The sequence below is a fragment of the Hakea prostrata genome, chromosome 10 (genome assembly GCF_041222555.1).
Source record: "Hakea prostrata isolate BN-2017 chromosome 10, UWA_Hpros_2, whole genome shotgun sequence".
Classification (NCBI taxonomy): domain Eukaryota; kingdom Viridiplantae; phylum Streptophyta; class Magnoliopsida; order Proteales; family Proteaceae; genus Hakea; species Hakea prostrata.
Window position 1 is genome coordinate 10,517,517 of NC_142609.1, and position 14,300 is coordinate 10,531,816.

Genomic DNA, 14,300 nt, shown 5'->3' on the forward strand with positions numbered 1-14,300 from the left:
CCCATGAGATTTTTCACTTTATGAATCGCATTAGAGGTAAGTGTGGCTTTGTGGCTCTTAAGCTTGATATGTTAAAGGCCTACGATAGGATTGAATGTCAAGTGTTATCTTCAAGTGTTATCTTGTCTCTTTTTTTTTTAGGGTTCGACTAGGCCTAGTGCACCCTTGTTCACAAACTTATTAGCTACTTCGTTTTCAATCAAACGTAATGGATGTCCTTATGGTTGGTCTTTTGGGAGTCGTGGGCTATGTCAAGGGTGTCCTCTCAGTCCTCCATCCCTTCCTCCTCATTATGAAGATCCTTTCAAGACTCCTTAATGAATATAGAAGACTTAACCATTTTAAAGGGATAAAAATTGCAAACCAAACTCTTGAGATATCTCATTTGTTCTTTGCCGATGATACTTTTCTTTTCTATAGAACTACTATGGATGATGTTCTTTCAATCAAATTTATTCTTGACCTCTTTTCCAATATCATTGGGCAAACAGTGAATTTTGAGAAAAGTGGTGCCTTCTTTAGTTTAAATATAACTTTGGATAATAAAACCCAAATCTTGTTGAGTTTGGGCATCTTAGAAATGAAAAAAGATGCGGTCTATTTAGGGACCAAATATTTTCTATAGTAAGGCCAAGTCTAAAAATCTTAATTTTCTCTTGCAAAAAATATCTCACAGGTTTGCTTCCTTGAAAGCATCATCTTTATCTTTTGCTGAGAGAGCGGTGCTAATCAAATTAGTTTTGCACTCTCCCTCTCTCTCTCTCTCTCTCTCTCTCTCTCTCTCTCTCTCTCTCATGCAATGCTTTCGTTTTCCTAAGAAAATTTGCTACCAAATTAACTCTATGTGTCACAAGTTTTGGCTTGAAAATCCAGCGAAACCCAATTCGCTCACTTTTATTTCTTGGGATAAGTGTTGTTGGCCTAAAAATTTGGGTGGTGTAGGTTTTAGAAGAATGGAAGCTCTTGTCGGAGCCCCACTCTCTTTGGGCTACTATTGTTAAAGCAAAATACTTTTCTAAAACCAACCTTTTTAATCCCAAGGTGAGGAAAAAGGGTGGCTCGTGGCCTTGGAGGAGCATCTGTAGTATCATTCCTAATTTACAAGAAATGGTGTTTAGACAAATAGGAAATGGAATGAACACTTCGTTCAAGTTTGAACCTTGGTTACCTGGGGCAAAAACCATTGACAGTGGATACCCGAATAGGATGTGTGGAGAGAAGAAACTATGGTTCAAGAAATGTTGATCTTTCACACTCTTGATAAGGTGCATCTTCTAACTTTAAACTTGCCAAACTTGCTTATCTCTTCTCTTTCTTTCACCTCTTCTAATGATAAGTCATAAGTGAATATCTATTGTCTCTTCTAATGGCACTTTCTCTGCCAAGTTTGCAGGGCTCGCGTTCATGAAAAGTAGAAATAGGAGCTCTTCTCTTGACTATACTTTTAGTCTTTTACACCATGGTAGACATTCTTCTTGAATCTAACACTACACGCAAAATTTAAATTTTTATTTTAGCGTCTTTTGCATGCAGGATTTCCAATTAAGTCTATGCTTGCTAAATGGAAGGAGGTGCACACTGATTGTCAATAGTGTGGAACTAAGACAAAAACTCTTTGGCATCTTTTCATCTCATGTGATTGGACCAAGAAGATTTGGGCTGCATGACCATTGGGACTGTGAACCAAACAACTAGCCCAACACTCAATCATGGATTTATGTTTCTACTTCTTTAGTGGGAGACACCATCTCAGCAGGGATGCAACCCGGTGGTTTTTCTCTATGTTTATAATTACCTGTTTTTTCTTATGGTCCGAAAGAATGTGGTGACAGTGCTTAAACAAAAATCCAACCCCCATAAATTGATTGGTAGTACATTCACCTGGATCTTTGACCTTAAATTATGTCCCACACCAATGTTAAACAATCACTTAAATACAATTGCAACCACTTTTTGGTGCAGGGGTACTTAACAGATTTCTACTCGGATTGCCATTAGGCCTATTGATGGTAGGAATAAACCATGCAAGTTATGTAACTATATATTGTTTTAGTCATGAAGTTGTGATTTTTTATGATAAAAAAGAAAAAAAGAAAAAGAAAAACACTTCCTACAAAGCTGCGTAGTAGGTGGTTCTAAGGAAATGCATGTTTGGTAGGATTTAAATTTACATAAGTAGAAAACACTCCAAAAGATGCTCTCGTTTTATCAATTCGTTGAAGAATCCAGTAATTATATGGAATAATTTGTACTTTTAGAAGATTCTTTATATTTTTATTGACAGCTGATGAGTCTCAAACTTTTAGGCTTGAAACTCGCTATCATGCAAATATTAAATCCCTTTCAGAAAATAATAAAATTTTAGAGTTCTGGAAGGAATAGTGTAGTTCATCAATCCTTTTTACAAATACTTGAAAGCATAGTATGGTTTTCTAGACATTGTACCTAATCTTCATTCCTAATTGCTGGGATAGCTGGGTTGTTAAGGCAGCAAGTTCCTAGCTTCTTCCTTCAGCCATGGTTGTTTATGAATTTCTTCTAACATCAACCATTGACAATGTGACTTAAAAGGACATCCTGATGGTATTCTCATTTCTAATTTTGGAGTTGAGTCTATTATGTTAGGTTAGTTTATATTCACTTTTACACCAAGAGTGACTGTTGTTGTTGAAATTGCAAACTTGAGACTAACTTGGAATCCGCTAAGAACTACAAAGAAATGTCAGAGCGTGCTTATCTGCAGGTGATTGGCGGAGGCCACCTCCGATGGAAAAGTCAAGTAATGAGGGACATCGGAAAGTGAATTCACGAGTAACCAATGAGAGGGTTTGAGGGTTGGATGCGGATACTATTGCTTTGGTTTAATCTAAGATATTTACATTGTACTCTTAGGGTTTAGGGTTTTGGAGAGCTTGCCAAGTTAGCATTCACGGGAGGCGGCCTAGTCAGCATCGGTCATCACCATTTGATCATCCCAATTAAATAAACTAAGTTAAGTTTGATGGAAAAAGGGCAAGTTCAGCTGGCGTTCATGCATCAAATGCCCGATTTTATTAGGTGTTGTGGCTTGCATATATGGGTGTAAATGGATAGCTGAAATCCGCTCCTGAATTCGCATACACATCAATTTAGAGGTATCCGAATCTGCCCGATTACTAATTGGATGCGGATATGATATACCTCTTTCTTACCGATTATTATCCGTCGGATTAAATTACTCATTTGGATTATTTTTCTTATTTTTATAATTTTTTACTTAAGATATGTGACTTATTTTTCTAGATTTTCTATTAAAATAACTATCAAAGTTGCTAAATTCTTAAATTTCAAACTTAGTCTCACAAATAAAATGGTAAAGATGTTAACAGGTAGTCGAAAACTTGTATTCAATTTGTATTCATGCATGCCTATTTAGAAGAATCTACTTAAGAAAATAATTATCCAATTATCATTCAAATCCGACTAAAATCGTCCGAAAACCGATAGAATATCATTCGAATCCGAAACGAATCCTGACCCTCACCCTCACCATAGGAGGCCAATCAAGACCAAGTAGAACATTCAATTCAAACCTAACTGGCCTTAGTGCTAACCCTAATCCAATCCTAATCCTAGCCCTAACCATAATCATGATAAGACAATATCAACAACAACAACAACAACAACAACAACAATAAGCCTTGTCCCAACTAAATGGGATCGGCTAATCATAATAAGACGATATATAATTCCATATTGTTAGTATATATCTTATCAAAAGCATCCTCGAGGTTAGGTGGGGTCAAGTCGACCCGACTACCCGAGTCTAATGCTTGCCACCTTGATCCTAATCTAGGACCATCCTAGATTAGGCCTTAGAATTTTAAACCCAAAACCCTTTTTTGATTAGAGGAGATTAAGTTGAGTTCAGGTCTACCAAACTCGCAACCCTACACAGGAGGAACATTTTTATACCAAATTGTGAATATGTTGAAATCCCTAAAGAATGTTGAACACGTTTTTCTTTCCCCCCAATCCTCTCTCCAGTTACTTTAGGTGTTGGTCTCTCAACAACCTCTTCTTCCTTTCTAGAGAGAATGGGGGTGAACTACAAAAAAGGAAAAAAAATTTGTAATGATCTGCAAATATTTGACATTATTAACAAGGCTACCCTCAATATTGTGTATCACCATATTTGGTTAAGAAAAAAAAAAAAAGAATTATAATAGATTTTTACATGTGAATTTTCTTGGTTGATCATAAATTAATGGAATTCGGATTAGCTCCCCGGGGAGCTCAGGGGGTGTTCCCCTCAAGGTTATTGACCACAAATTACAGGGAGACCCACAAGGTTTGCGTGATGGATTTTTTTTTTTTTTACTTGTAGGCCCCACGTGATTTGTGGTTGTAACACAACACAGTCAGGGGAGCTGATCAGGATTCAAATCAATGTTGGTCCTCTTAGTGCATGTGTTTGTTGGGCCACAGCCACGGGGGAGAGTTTAAAATAACAACCAAGACCCCCACCCCCCCCGTGTTATTTAATATAATGTGTCATGACTAAAGTATCCTTTAACTATTCAATCATTTTTTTATAAACAGATTAATTAACATTTCCTTTAGATATATTAATTAATTAACTTTTTTTTTGTGTCATTAAGTGTTAATTAATATGGAGTTTAAAAAAAATGTATATAGTAAATAGTTAAAGGGATTTTTAGTTAAATTTCAAACTTGGTAGGAAAATTGCCCCTCTGAGACTTAACATATTTATGTCTCTAAAGGAACCCACGTGTAAAAAACTCAAATTAAAAGACCCACGTAAAGCAGGTTATGATGAAATAGCTTTCAACAATTTTGAAATAAGACTTTATAGGAAAATGGGTCTAATCCTCTTCCCTCAAATAGTGTTTGTGTCTTTGACTTTGCTATTGTATCTACTCTCTTTATTCTCTTCTTAAACTCATTAGTTTTTATTAATTAAAAAAAATATTAAAAAAATTAAGAATTTAACCAAGAAGACAAAAGCAAGGACTTAAAAATTAGGAGATTCTAAAATAGACAAAAGAGTAGGGAGACCACTTAACAAAAAAGACAAATTATAAGAACTAAATAGGCATCTGCTTGATTTTGATGTAGATCTGATTAAGGAACTCGACATTAAAGTTGCTGTACTTTCTTAATACCCAATTTAAGAATCTCGTTAGCATCACTCCATAGCCTTAAATCTCCTTTAGTTGGTATAATTCACCAACCCATTGAGATAAAGGTTCTTTCTTTTCAAAGAAAGACAAGAAGAAAGTCCATGTAACCATTCATGTTGGTTTACTAGGGTAGGTAAAGGGTTGACTAATTAGAGATTAAGCAGAGTATAAATACCCTTTAATATGGAGTTTAAATAGATATAAGTACAAACATAATTATTGGTTTGGGTAACCTATGTTGAAGGTAATGATGTCTTGTATTCCGTCATTTGATTTGTCAATCGAGGACTAGTTTTTTTTTTTTTTGGTAGAAGATGCATTTATTGAAGACTGGAGCTAGTACAAGCATCGACTTCTTCATTGCACATGTGAAGAAGCTAAACAGTCGGTAGCTCGACCCAGAGGGTCACCTTAGCCAATGAATCCATAATCAAGTTGCAAGACCTTAGAATGACAACAAAAACACAAGATACAAACTCTGTTTGAAGCTTTTGTATATCATGATAGATATTAAAATACATACTAACCTTAAAGGATTGCTCAATTGGTAAAAGACTAACACCTCATGGTATGAGGTTAAGAGCTCGAATTTTCTTAGGATCGGGGGCAAAGACAGTGGATGTTTTATCTTGGATTTGTTAGAGTCAGGGCCAACCTGTTCCAACCCAACTCAATAAAAGACAACTAGGGTGAGATTGCGTTTGGATTGGCCCGTCAAGGTTTAAGGTCAGGGAACAAGACATTTTATACACTGAGTCAAGATTAAGGCAGAAATAGGCTTAGTTAAGAGTAGCTGAAATTAAGTTTTGAAAAACCTGGCCTAACCCGTTCCTCATGTAACCCTAGTAATCACCTTATATATATCGAGTTTTATCTGGTCAATCTCTGACAACTAAATGGACCATCCGTTTCCCTTTAGTTGAAGGATACTTGTCTATCAGTTATATCCCAAGATTGAGGTAAAATTTAAAAGATATAATTTTATTTTATTTTAATTTAATTTTAACCTTTAGATGTGATTGATGGACAGGTGTCCTTCATCTAAAGAAAAATGAATGGTCAATTTTTGACCTGATAAAATCTCCTAGGTATATACATACCAACTGCCATGCGTGGTATCAAATCATGTATGAGATTACATAAGATAATTTCATTTTGTTGTCATAAGACATATATGGAGGTGTAGGTGAGACAATTATTGGTTAACTAATTGGTTGGAGTATCTAAACAGAACAGTCAAATATCACTATTGCTGTGAAATTCCTTAGAAAAGTCAATGATGCACATGCTTGTTAGGTACAGAGATTCCATCCAACACCAACCTCTAACAGCTCAAATCTATATGACTTCTTAATGATCTTTTTATTTTTCTCTTTTTTAATTTGAAAATAATTCAAATTTAAAAGAAGGGAAAAAAAAAGTTTTGGTTGAACATTTTTTTTTGAGTTCTTTACATGAACCTCCTTCATTTCAATTGAAAACTCAGCGCACCACCTTCAAAATTAACCTTTCAAAGCCCCCTCCACATTTAATATTGTCAAGCATTCTTTTGTTTCAAAATCAAAATTTTGCAAAGCACCTTCACACTTTACATTTTTAGTGAAAGCATGCAGTAAACTGATTAAAGTCAAATTTTTGTCTATATGACCACATTGGCCATAGAGTGATAAAATGATCATGCAATAGTTTTTTTAATTTTTGGAAAATTTCAGTCATATAATTTAGGGTAATATGGTGACATCAAAATATTGTTTAGGATTCTAAAATGAATATTAAAAATATTATTTATGATTTTATATAAATTTATTAAGTATGTGTGAAAAAGTAAAATCATATTACGGTTAAAAGAAAACAGATGGTGTAAAGTGTGAAAGAGAGTTCGGTAAGATTTTGATTTTGTGGAGGTGTTTAGTGTTTCTAATTAAAATGGAGGGGATTCATACAAAATCTTTTTAAGAATTTAAATAAATTTATTCAAATGAAGGTAAAATTGTCAAATTAAAATTAAAACTAACGAAAACCTAACGGTGTCAAATATGGAGGGGTCCTTTGTAATATTTCAATTTAGAGAGGGGTGTACTGAGTTTCCAATAAAAATGGAGGGGACTCATGTAATTTTTTTTTCTTTGGGTTCTCATGTGTATGGTTTTTGTAGTCTGAATTGAAAGATATACATGTGAAGGATCTTAATTCCTAGTGTAAGAATATATATGTATCCTCATATTCTCAATATATTTAATTATCATTATTTTGATATTTGAATTTTGTGGATGTGACTTGATACTTTCTTAGGAAGAAGCTTGGGCATGATATTCTGATATTTTCTTTGTATTGTTACATGTCCCCTCTATAGAAAGGTTGGCATGTTGTGTTTTGTGTGTCCTTTTCATAGAAGAGGACACACTGATGACATTATAAAAAAAAAAAAAAAAAAAAATCCATAACCCTTGACTTAGAGATGATTTTGTAATTGTTGAAAGTAACTGTCATGGAGACTATTCTGTGGATTCGTACTGACTCCACAACTATATGAACACAATTATATTAAGATTGAACTATTCGATTTTCACTGAGAACAACGAATAGCGCTTAACGACCTCATGTAAGTAACTCCAAGAATGTAGACTCAAACTCACTAGACTCAAGTCCATAATCTTCCAAATTAAACTATATACTATGACAAGGACTATTCAGGACTTTCTCCTATTGATAGAGATAGAATGCTTCTTCATGTGGGTCTTTAGCCCTACCTTAATTAATACCTAATAGTGTGATAAGTCAATCAAAAGAGTAACCAAAGTTCTTCTAGCCAAAAAAAAAAGGATAGAATAACTCAAGTTCAATAAAACAGAAAATCTTTCTAAAAAGTGAAAGGTCAAAATGGTAAAGCAACAAAAGGGAAGTAGAGATTGAAGACATTTTTTTTTTTTAAATGGAAAGTGACGAGACTCGAGATTCTATTCACTCGGCCACTCTTCAGATTTCTGAATAAAGTACTAATTACCAAAAAAAAATAAAATTCCAAGGGCATCCAAAAGAACATTGAGGAGCTCGTAGGGCACTTTCGACATCCAATCAACAACTTGATTAGCTTCTTTACATACATGATTTAAATTGTATGTGACCTAAGAGACCAGCAAGAGTTCAGATTTCATCAACTAGCTTCACGAATCTTCCATGCACTTGCGAGCTATCCTTTGCCGAATCTAACTCCACCTATAGCGACACCTTCTCTAAATCCACCTCCAGCATGAGCCCGTCCAAAATTTCCACCAACGTGTAGCTTTACTGATGGATGAACATTCTTGGATGCATTTCACAAAACCTCACTAGAATTGGCCCTTGATGTGATGTCATAGACGAGACCTTACAACAGCATCTACGTTGCACTTGAACCCATTCACCCTGTCATGGATGAGACCTCCTTGTCTATTACTAGTTAAGCTTTTTTGCAATTAAAGGGAATTCTCGTGCACAAGAGATCTCTCGTCTATAACATTAAATATTGAAATTCATGTAATTTGAAATGGGCATATATGCTAGTGGGATCACAATTAGATGAAACTATGCAAGAAATATTTTTCCACTAATTTAAAATTAGAAAATAAAAATACCTGAGAGCGTGACTTATATTACGCTCACGTGTCTACTTAGTATCTCTTCTAAATATTAAAATACATTTGACAAAATATAGACACATTGGAGTGTTAGTGCAAGTCACAGCATGGAACATGAGATAAAGTGTTTTGACACATAAGCACATCTTATCTTACAAATTATTTAAAAAAAATAGAAAATGTAAAAATTTGTACACACTTTCCTTGCAAAAAAAGGCTAATGAGAAACTATTATGCCTTTACCCTTTTCGATTGTTCTCTCCATTGACCCCACCAGGGGCGGAGCCGGGAGAACAGGAGGGGGGCCGAAGGGGGGGGACCCAAAAAAAAAAAGAGAGACAAAAAAAGGAAAAAAGAAAAAAAGAGAAAGAAAAAAAAGAAAAAAAGAAAAACAAAGAAAAACAAAAAGAGAAAAAAAAAAAGAAAAAAAAAAAAAAAAAAAAAGAGAAAAAAGAAAAGAGAGAGAAAGAAAACACCAAAACAGAGAAGAAACAAGAAGAGAAAAGAAACCATTCAATTTAAGGGGGGCCAAAAGGGATAAAAAGAGAGAAATAAAGAAAAAAAGGTCATCAAATTCCATTGACCCCACCATTAGTGGTTTCAATTTCCTTGATTGACTTAACTTTAGCTTTCATGAATCTGTCCTCTTTGGCGTTTGGAACTTGATAAAAAGCATAGGAGATTTGAGATTCCACCTACCAAACAAAGAAAAAGATTTATTACCAAAAAAAAACCAAAATATGAAAATAAAAATTTTGAATTTCCCTTTTTATAGTGACAATAAGCTCCAAGGCCACTATTCACTAGGTGTACTACTATCATTTTCAGTATTAATTTATTATTTTATAGAAAAAGAGATTTTTTTTTTATAAAATAAGAAAAATTACCTAAGTGCATATGATGTGGGTATTTGGACCTTAGAAGATAGATTTCAACGAATGATTATCATGATTTTGAGAAACATTGCTTATAACTTAAAATTTACAATGTAATACCTCTACAATTGGATCTATGACGATGTGACCAACAGGGGTTGGTCCAAGTAGTAAGCAACTTGGTTGGTTTAAGCAAGGTTCCGGTATCGAAATCTTGTGGATGCAAAAAATCCCCGCTGGGAGACTCACCCACCACAACCAAGTGTGCGATCCGAATTGAACACAGGATTAGTCAGGGCAAAGCCTTGAAAATCGGGGTTAGCAAAAAAATAAAATAAAAAAAAAAAAAATCTATGACGATGTGAAATTAAAAATCTGATGTTTGTGCTTCGTGTAAACTCGTAGGGGTATATTGATTATTTCACATAATTTTAAAATAATATATTGCACATTCTATTACATTGTTTTTATACATTTAATATATTTTTTACTATTACTAAGCAATTAAAGTACGAATAAAAATTAAATTTAATGAAGAAAGCTACACTATATAGTATTCCCTATTGCAAAATATGATTTAGCATGTAATGATAATAACATTGCGATTAAATAAATCATCCAATGAAAGAGTTTACCAAAAAAAATTTAATTTCATGAAAGGGAAGTTAAATAAATAAAGGTCAAAAAATTAGAATTTGATCATCCATGCTTGCATTGTCATTCTTCCATTTTCCTTTTCGAGTTCATGTCATCTCTTGAATTCTCTCCTGAATTGATGTCACCTCTTAAGTTATTCAACTCATCAATCAAATCTCTAAATATATTAGATATTTTTTTATCGTTAAAGAACTGTAGTTAAGTGCTGATGTAATCAAGTTAAATATTTTAAAAGACCAAGAATAACCTTGAATGAAAAGCCCGACATTCGATTCTTTTCTTCGTCTCCCTCTACTTTCTATGATTTATTTATATTCCAATCACAAAACCTCGTGAAGTTTGGGAGATATAGTTCATGGATAGCGTTTTCAAATTTAAGATCCGGATATAATATTAAAAATGATAAATAAAAACTAACTGAGACCAATGATATTAACAATAAGAGCGTGATTTATAAATTAGGTACCCTAGGGGGTGGAACTGAAAATTTCACCCTCCCTTTTTTGGAGAAGTAGTAGTTTTATATATAAAGGAGAATAGCTTCGCCCTTAGCCCTAATGAGATTTGAACTTTGATCACAAACGTCTTTATTGATTAGACCAACCCTTTGCAGTAGTCATACTTCATTTTCATGATAAAGAACAGAGATGATCAAATGTTTCTCCCTATCCAGCATATTAGCAAATACCCCTTTCATGTTATCGTGCGTAAAAAACCCTCCACATAAATGAAGGCCAAAAGTTTTACATATACTCGTAACTTTTTACATGATCATTCCTCCCTCGTATAGTAAAGGTAAATAACCAGATGTAATTCTCTATTTTTTTGAAACTTCAGACCAGCTTAGATGCACCTCAACTAATCTCGAGGGGGAGCCCTCATACATAGAGAAAGGCTTGGGACACAATTTTGATAAGATTTGAACCTTAGTCCTTAGGCTTGGGGCATAATTGTAATTGCAAGAGCCATTGTAGGTAGAAAGCAAATTGGACTTTGACCCTGAACCAAATGTGGATAATGACTGTTGGAGAGCATACCAACGCCCTTCCATGAATTTTCAAAGTATTTTGAGACAACTCCGTACCAATTTCCCATAGAATTAAAATCCAGGAAAAATCAGTTTCTATTAAAAATGATTTTTTAGAGTTTTTGGAGTGTTGGCTAATTCAAGCTTCTCTAAAATGGGTCTTTGACTGGGTGGATCACCCCTCTCTCATCGGTTTCAAGCTTCCCTGTCTTCTCCTCTGTTTCTTTCTTCCTTCGTATATACTCTTACCATAACAGCTATATTTACTTAGCTCCTTCTGGGTTTCTTCAAATTTCAAGAATCAAAAGAGGTTGAGAGAGAGAGAAAGAGAAAGAGAAGAAGAAGGGGGAGTAGCAGAGGAAAAAATGGGGAAGTATCACCGTTTCCTCCAGCCAAAGAAGGGTGAAGAAAATGGTGATTATGACAGCGATTACTCTGCAACCATTCTTTTAGAATGGGGAACAACTAACTATTACAAGAGAACAAAACCCAAGGTTCTCCCTATGCTAATCATCTTCTCACTTGTCACTTCCAGCTTAATTTTGGTCCCTCAGCTCTTCAGCTACTCTGCAACTCTTTCTCTCCTCTGTAAGTTTCTTCATTACTAACTTTTTGGCTTTTCCTTTGTTGGGTTTTGTTTGCTTTTAACCTTTTCTGATCTTTTCTTCTTTTATCAGATTCGTTTCGGTTGGAAACTGCGAAACCCATTTCTGATAACAGAGTAGAAGCTTTCCCTTCTTCAACATATGATGGTATGTAATCATAACCTTCCTTCCCTTTCTGCAAATTTGAAGTAAATTGTTTTTTTCATAATTGGGTATTGTTTGCAGAGGGTCTTATGTGCGACAGGGGAGCATTTCGCTATGATATCTGTTTCATGAGAGGAGATATAAGAACTCTATCTGCTGCTGCTTCGCTAATAAACTATCTTCCATATGAAAATGATTATGAACCACCACCGTTCTTCGACGAAGATGCAGGATTAGGTGGAGGAGAAGAAGAGGAACTACAGCATGAGACGATCAAACCCTATTCCCGCAAATGGGAAGCCAGCATCATGAACGCTGTTCCTGATCTTGAACTTATTGTGAAGAAAGATTACCTTTCTCGTCGCCATCAGTGCGATGTTCACCATTCTGTTCCTGCTGTGGTCTTCTCTGTAGGTGGGTATACTGGCAATGTCTACCACGAATTCAGTGATGGAATTATCCCTCTTTTCATTACTACTCAACATCTCAAGAAGAAAGTTGTGTTTGTTGTGGCTGATTATCGTAGATGGTGGTATACTAAATATGCTGATATCCTCTCCCTTCTCTCTGATTATCCTCCCATTGATTTCACTAAAGACCTAAAAACCCATTGCTTCCCTGAAGCCACCATTGGTCTCAAAATCCACAAAGACCTAAGTATAAATTCTTCCCTTGTGCCTGGAAATAAGGGTATCAGAGATTTTCGCAATTTTCTTGACCAGGCTTATTGGCCTCGGATTAAGGGGTTCATTCAAGAAGAGGAAAGAGAAGCTCAATTGAAGATGAGAAATGGATTAGCTTTATCACAATTACCATTACAAGTACAAAAACCAAAGAGATGGAAACCAAAACTGGTTATCATATCTAGAAAAGGAACAAGGGTATTAACAAATCAAGCTGCATTGGTGAGATCTGCAGAAGAAATGGGTTTCCAAGTTGAAATCTTGCTGCCAAATCGCACAACAGAGCTGGCAATGATTTATAGGGTTCTTAATTCTACTGATGTCTTGATTGGTGTCCATGGTGCTGGTCTAACACATCTTCTGTTTATGAGACCTGATACAGTATTCATCCAAATCATCCCTCTTGGCACAGACTGGTCTGCAAATACTTACTATGCCCAGCCTGCAAAGGAGCTTGGCCTCATGTATATGGGCTATGAAATATCTCCAAAGGAGAGTTCTTTGTTTAGCTGGTACGACGAAAATCATCGTGTGCTCGCCGATCCTCATAGTGTGAATGCCATGGGTTGGGAACTCACTAAGAAGATCTATTTTGATGGTCAGAATATTGCATTGAATATCCAAAGATTTCGCAAGCTACTGTTCCGAGCCTATCAGTACAGCATGTCCAAGAGAACAGCAATGGAAACTGCAGTGATCTGATTAGCTTCCGCTGTTTCATAATGCTGGTTCTCTCTCCACCCATTATTCAATATAGTTTGATATTACTGTTCCATTTAATTTCACCTGCTCTGAACAAGGAGATGATCAGTTTTTGCTTTTTGTCTCAATTGTTTGTAGGAATCATTTTTCTCTTGTTTCTTCTTCTGTTCATATGTACATAATAAAGACAGACAAACTAGGTCCTTTTTTGTATTGAGATGAAATGTATGAAGCAGCAATTACATTCTTTTGTTTATTGAAGTTGCCCTTAAAAGTCCTGAAAGATCTATTTCTATTTCACTGATGATTTGTTTTATTCAGTTGTTTTGAAGTTCTTGGTTGCAAAATACAACAACAACAACACCACCACCTCAAGAAACTTACTTGAGGATTTGGCAACAAGCACTTCTTACCATCTATCTAGATGTTAGAAAAGAACTTCAAAGTTCCCTTAAGTTGTTGCTTGTCTTTACTGCAAGACTCTTGAACAGTTTGCGAATGGAATCTGAAACAAATCTTTATTTTGAATTCATTCTTTCATGCATCACTATCTCTTTGGAGTCTATTTTATATTTTAGATGACTCTTGAGTTCTAATATATCAAATCCTTGAGAATCACATTTAACCAATTTAGATCTAATGCAGCTTTCATCTCCAATTCCTGTCCCCTTCCTTTGCTTCCAGATCCAAGCTAACCTCCAATTTTCTATATAGAATACCTACATTAGTTATATTTCAATGGGCCATCCTCTTCTTACCTACTACAAAAGAAGCATTTCTCATGTTTTATTTTGGAATGGGAGAGGG

General features: G+C 35.0%; 1 protein-coding gene across 1 annotated transcript; it reads left to right on the forward strand.

The window, feature by feature from the left end:
* The first annotated feature begins 11,523 nt into the window (after positions 1-11,523).
* Positions 11,524-13,854, forward strand: LOC149001860 (xylan glycosyltransferase MUCI21-like). Its single transcript, XM_089138528.1, has 3 exons — positions 11,524-11,947; positions 12,037-12,111; positions 12,190-13,854. The coding sequence occupies exons 1-3, from the start codon at positions 11,725-11,727 to the stop codon at positions 13,491-13,493; spliced, it is 1,602 nt and encodes a 533-aa protein (XP_088994654.1). The 5' UTR covers positions 11,524-11,724; the 3' UTR covers positions 13,494-13,854.
* Positions 13,855-14,300: the final 446 nt, after the last annotated feature.

Bases quoted from the DNA above. Each gene is read 5' to 3' on its own strand.
- LOC149001860 (XM_089138528.1), top strand. From the start codon at position 11,725: ATGGGGAAGTATCACCGTTTCCTCCAGCCAAAGAAGGGTGAAGAAAAT. The intron at 11,948-12,036 runs GTAAGTTTCTTC...TTCTTTTATCAG, and splicing joins TGCAACTCTTTCTCTCCTCT to ATTCGTTTCGGTTGGAAACT. The intron at 12,112-12,189 runs GTATGTAATCAT...TATTGTTTGCAG, and splicing joins CCCTTCTTCAACATATGATG to AGGGTCTTATGTGCGACAGG.